Here is a 6000-nt window from a genome sequence, read left to right as displayed (position 1 = left end):
CAATGTGTGTGATGTTCATGTCAACTTCTTCCATAATTCAAAATCCTTGGTGTTGGGACGTGTCAATAGCTACTTGATCATAATGTCCTGATTTTATTAAAATTTATTGGAATTCTCATTTACTTGGGTGATTGACTTTAAGGTTTGGTTTTCTTAATTTAAGCCATGAGTGCAATAAATTCATTGAAAATTCTGGCATAATTAAATTCATCTTCGTCTTCTTTTCCCCTTTGGTTTTACATCAGTAAACATCTCATGTTTTATTTGATATTGTAGAAATGTACAAGCACATATGTGATGAGAACATCTAAATGCCCGTGCATATACAAGTCATTTAGGTCAAATAGACAACTAAAACATTATTGCTCCCTAAAAGAACAGAAACCAATTATGGAACTTCCAAAATAGATGAGGCAAAATCATGCCCCATGTAGAAGTGAATTGAATCACATTAGAGAAACACTGTTTGTATTGTTCTTGCTGCACCACTACTATCTTTATTTGCCACAACTTGTATAGTTTGTTTCCGATGCAATTTCCAGTAAGCCAGCAAATAGTTTTAGAAGGTTGAATGATGGAAGGCAGACGGGAAGAATTAAAAATAAAAGGAAATCTTCAGTAGCAGAAATCTGAATTAAATTATTCCATTGAAATCAATAGAACCAATACTATATACAAAATTCTTGATAATTGTCCATATTTTCTTTGTGGTAACAAAGAAAATTTGCACCCCAAAAAAAAAAAATTTGATACAACAACAGATTACCTCATCGGTGGCCCTTAGACTTATCAGCCCCACCAGATCGTGGAATAGCCAAGATGGCAATAAGACCACTGGCAAAGGCTGCAACTGCTGCCACAGCAAAAGCAGGTGAGTTACCACCACCAAATAGCTGATCCCATGGTCCAGCTCCAAGAGATACAACAACCTGTCCAAGAACATCAACATATACCTAAATGGCTAAAATGACACACTAATTAATGCTTTTTTTTTCTCTAGAAATCCTTCACTGGGATAATGCACTATTATGCAAATCCAACCCATGCACTTAAAACGGTTAGAATAAATTCTAGCAAGATGTTCAATGAAAAACAACAGATGAGGATGGAAATCCAAAGAGAACTCATCATTAATCACTATCATCATGACTAGCTTTAATCCTGCCAGGTGAGAATAGCTACATAATTCCAGCTCTCCAATCATCTCTATATGTGACTATACCTTTTGCAAGACAGTTATATCCCATGTTTAAGGCTCCTCACTACCTTTGCTACAAATTTGTTTTATCCTATCCACTCCTCTCATAGTTGGGTCCATTGGCCTTCTCACATGTCTAAATTATCTTAATCATATTTTGTGCATCTTATCACATTAATAGGCCACTCCAACCTTGTTACAAATAATCTCATTCTAATTTTTTTCTTTCTTCTGTGAAGGGACATCCACCATGATGTCTTCATCTGAATTACATTTATATTTTACATGTATTCATACTAAATTGTGTAAAATTCTGCACCATACAACAAAAGTGGTCTTACACCCATCCGGTAGAACTTCCCTTTTAAATGTTAAAAGGAATTCTATGATTGCATAAAATGCCAAATACACTTCTTCAATTCAACCATCTCCACTGATTCTGAGTAATATCCTAAGTAATTTCCCATTCTTTTGAACAATTAATTGAAGATATCTGAACCGATTTTTTCTAGAATAACTTGATATTCAAGTTTCAGTGTGCCATCAGCTATAGTCTATATTCCTATTTTTACTAAACTTGCATCCCAATTCTTTGCTTTTTGACCTGCTCAACTTTAGAATCCATGATTCTAAGGTCTCACTATAATCCAAGCTATGCATTTGCACCTTCTTTCATCTCATCTATCAATACATTAGAGAGAAATTCCTCTTAATCAACAAAGGCACTTTCCTCTAGCTAGGTTAATTAAATTGCATTTTGTTTCCTTTTGTAAGGTGGGAGCAACCCAACAATCAATCTGGCTTGCAGTGTGAAGACCAATGGAGCATAATTTCAATCAATCTGCAATTTCCAAAAGGGTCTTAAAATGGCTGAAAAGCTTCAGTAAATTAATGGAGATCTCTTGTCTGGGTTTTCAGAAGCACATTCAGCATTTAAAGGCCACTGAGGCAAGTTGCACAAAAAGTAGACAATAGAGGGGTGCAGAGAACTGGAGGTGGCAAAGAGAATTGGGACAGGGAGCTCAACAGTGAAAATTTTCAGAATCCACCATTGGATCACCATGGGATCACTGTACATATTGGAAATTGTTGAAGAAATAAAAACAGGACCGGGCTGGGCCTTGAAGATTCATTGATAACATCCATTATCATCTTCCTATTTATTTTGTTTTATTTATTGCTTTGTATTATCTTGTGTTATTTCTTAGATTTATCTTTTAGTGTTGTAATCTAGATAATAGGGATGTAATCTAATCCTAAATCTTAGAAGAATTCTTAAGAAACTACTTGTATAAATATTTCTGATTCGTATCAATAAAACGTGTGGGAATACCGCTTCCCTTTCTACATGGTATCAGAGCCTCGTTAATAGGCTGATACAGTAAACCCTAGTGCCCTCATTGCACAACCACTTCGTTCTTCCAAAGTGCCTTCATTGCACTGTTCAAATCAGAATTCCTCTGTCCATCATCTTGCAGCACCACCACCACCATTAGGTTCGCCATCTCCAGATTGGCCAACCCCAGAAAAATCACCGACAACTGGAACCCCAAGCGCCGACTGACGAGCCGCCGTTCAAGCTCGCTCCGACCTCACGCGTCGGCGCGTGAAGGCGCATTCGCTGGCCATTCTAGCTCCTCCAGATTTATCCTCTGATGTCTTTTAAGCCCATCCCTGGTGTCGAAATCCTTCGTGTTCGTGCCTTTCAGTCGTGTTCATGTTCTTTCGTGTTCGTATCTTTGTGTTCAACTGTCTATTTCCCTTGTCCATCATGTCAAACACTTCAACAACAACAAATTCAACTCCAACAGTCACCATCGGAGACATCCTTCATTGGATTAGCCTTTTATTGCTGGAGAGTTACTAGGCATTCATCCATCCTATCGATTAGATGGTAGGAACTTCTTCCAATGGTCTTAGCTGGTCAAAACACTTCTTAAAGGGCGAGGAAAAAGCAACCACCTGTCAGCAAATCCTCCAACAGCTAACGATCCCAGCTTTAATGCATGGGATGTAGAAGATTCCCGCATCATGTCATGGTTGTGGAGTTTGATGCAGCCGGAGATTAGCAAGAACTTCATGTTCCTTAATAATGCCCGTGAAGTTTGGGAGACCGTACAACAAACCTACTCGCAAGTTAGGGATGCATCAGTGATCTTTGATGTTAAAACAAAGATCAATGGTACCAAACAAGGCCATGCAATTGTCACCGAATACTACAATCTGATGAGAGGTCTTCGGATAGAGCTTGATCAATATCAAGCCATTAAGATGGTATGCCAAGAGGACACTGCCACTCTCAATCGAATCCTTGAACGAGACCGGATAGTAGAGTTCCTAGCAGGCCTAAATCTCGAGTTTGATCAGGTTCGAGTACAAGTCCTTGGTAAGGATAAGTTACTTAATTTAAATGAAGTTTTTGCTATTGTTAGGAGTGAAGAGAATAGAAGATCTACCATGCTTTCTGTCCATAGCACAAAAGAAGGATCGGCCTTGGTTAGCAAGCAAGATGGAGGCGGCAACAAATCTGGAAAAACAGCATACCAGGCTCCTAGAAGGTCGGATTATAGGCCTGGGGCTCAGAACCGAACCTCCAACCGTGATGGACAGTGGTGCACGTTTTGTAGGAAGGCAAGGCACACTAGAGAAACATGTTTTAAGCTACATGGAAAGGAGGCCGTGTTAAGTAGGATAGGAGGATTCAAAACATTGGGCAGCATCAAGGCTATTTATCTAACAAAGATCCAAAAGAGGAGGCAGCAAAGAAAGATATTTCAGAAATGGAAGAATCTACACGACTGAATCCAAAGGAATTAGGCAAACTAAAAGCTTTCCTTCGAACGTTCCAAGATGGAGCCTCATGCTCCTTGGTGCAACAAGGTAACCTTTCCTTTGAGTCTTTCATTGCTTCTAAAACTGATAAGAATAGCATATGGATCCTAGATTTGGGAGCTACTGATCACATGACCCCTAACATTCAGTTTTTTGAAACATATGAAGCTCTTGAACCCACTAAACAAATTGTCAAGAAGACTGAAAAACAGATCTTATTAATCTCAATGAAATGCCAAGACATATATACACATGCGCCTATCTTGAATAGGCAAGATCCTAAAGCTAATTAGGAACGATTCTTAATTAATAGTTGCCTAATCCAGCTTAGGAAATATTTACAGAAAGGAAATAAATCACACAGCTATTGATACAATCAAATCAATCTAGAATATAAAGAATATATGATACAAACGCTTTTAGGAAACCAATCATTAATTCGGAAATCTCCATATTAGGAAAGCATAGAATTTCCGGCCTTCTAACACTCCCCCTCAAGATGGAGCGTGTATATCATGCATACCCATCTTGCTCAAGAAGCTGTGATACACATTACCCGAGAGACCTTTAGTCAAGATATCTGCCAATTGTTCTCCTATAGGAACAAAGGGTGTGCAGATCAAGCCACTCTCTAGTTTCTCTTTAATAAAGTGTCTATCAACCTCAACATGCTTAGTTCTATCATGTTGGATTGGGTTGTGAGCAACGTTGATGGCTGATTTATTGTCACAATAAAGCCTCATTGGAGTTGACCAACTCACTTTTAAGTCTTCCAACAGAATTTTCAGCCACAATAACTCACAAATACCTAGAGCCATGGATCTAAATTCAGCTTTAGCACTTGACCTAGCCACCACATTATGTTTTTTACTTCTCCATGTGACAAGATTTCCACCAAGAAAAGTGTAATAACCCGAAGTAGACCTCCTGTCAACAATATAGTTAGCATAATCTGCATCTGTATATGCTTTTAGAGTCAATTCTCCTCCCTTTTTAAACAAAATGCCCTTACCAGGAGTCCCTTTAAGATAGTGAAGACTTCTATGCACTGCTTTTAGATGACTCTTATTAGGACAATGCATAAATTGGCTAGCCACACTTACCACATATGCAATATCTGGTCGAGAGTGAGATAAATAAATAAGTCTTCCTACCAACCTTTGATAGGACTCCTTATCCATTGTACCTTTTTCCGAATTAGCACCAAGTCTATGATTTGGCTCAATAGGTGTATCAACAGCCCTTGCCACCAATCATACCAACATCTATCAAAAGATCTAGCACATATTTATGTTGAGAAATAAATATTCCTTCCTTAGATCGAGCAACTTCGATACCTAGAAAATATTTTAATTTCCCCAACTTTTTTATCTCAAATTCTTTAATCAAACACACTTTCAAAAACTCCATTCCTTCTTTATCATCCCCGATAACAATAATATCGTCAACATAGACGAGCAAGGCAATAAGTTTCCCATTTTTCGAATAATGTATAAAGAGAGTGTGATCAGCTTGGCTTTGCTTGTACCCTAAACCAACCATAACTCGTGCAAACTACCCAAACCAAGCTCTTGGTGACTGTTTCAGTCCATATAGAGCCTTTTTTAAACGGCACACTACATTTTCTCCTTGAGTTTGAACTCCAAAACCAGGAGGCACTTCCATATAAATCTCCTCTTCTAAGTCCCCATGCAAAAAAGCATTTTTTACATCAAATTGTAGAAGAGGCCAGTCAAAGTTAGCTACTAATGATAGTAAAACTCTCACTGTGTTCATCTTTGCAACCGGGGCAAAAGTTTCAAGATAGTCCACCCCATATGTTTGAGTATACCCCTTAACTACTAGCCAAGCTTTATACATTTCTAGAGATCCATCAGATTTATATTTCACTGTGAAAACCCATCTACACCCCACCGGCTTCTTCCCTTTTGGTAACTTAGTTAACTCCCAGGTCTGATTTTTTTCAAGAG

At 38.3% G+C, this 6000-nt stretch overlaps 1 protein-coding gene across 1 annotated transcript in view; it reads right to left on the bottom strand.

The window, feature by feature from the left end:
- Positions 1 to 619: 619 nt before the first annotated feature.
- The window catches only part of LOC127800449 (sucrose transport protein SUC4), a 44475-nt gene continuing 39094 nt past the window's right edge, over positions 620 to 6000 (bottom strand). The window contains exon 5 of the mRNA XM_052335064.1: positions 620 to 929. Coding sequence (XP_052191024.1) covers positions 768 to 929 — 162 coding nt within the window. The 3' untranslated portion in view covers positions 620 to 767. The remainder of the gene's footprint in view (positions 930 to 6000) is intronic.

Source organism: Diospyros lotus, chromosome 4 (genome assembly GCF_014633365.1).
Source record: "Diospyros lotus cultivar Yz01 chromosome 4, ASM1463336v1, whole genome shotgun sequence".
Classification (NCBI taxonomy): domain Eukaryota; kingdom Viridiplantae; phylum Streptophyta; class Magnoliopsida; order Ericales; family Ebenaceae; genus Diospyros; species Diospyros lotus.
Note: the sequence above shows the minus strand (reverse complement) of the source record. Positions and strands in the feature narration are given on the sequence as shown.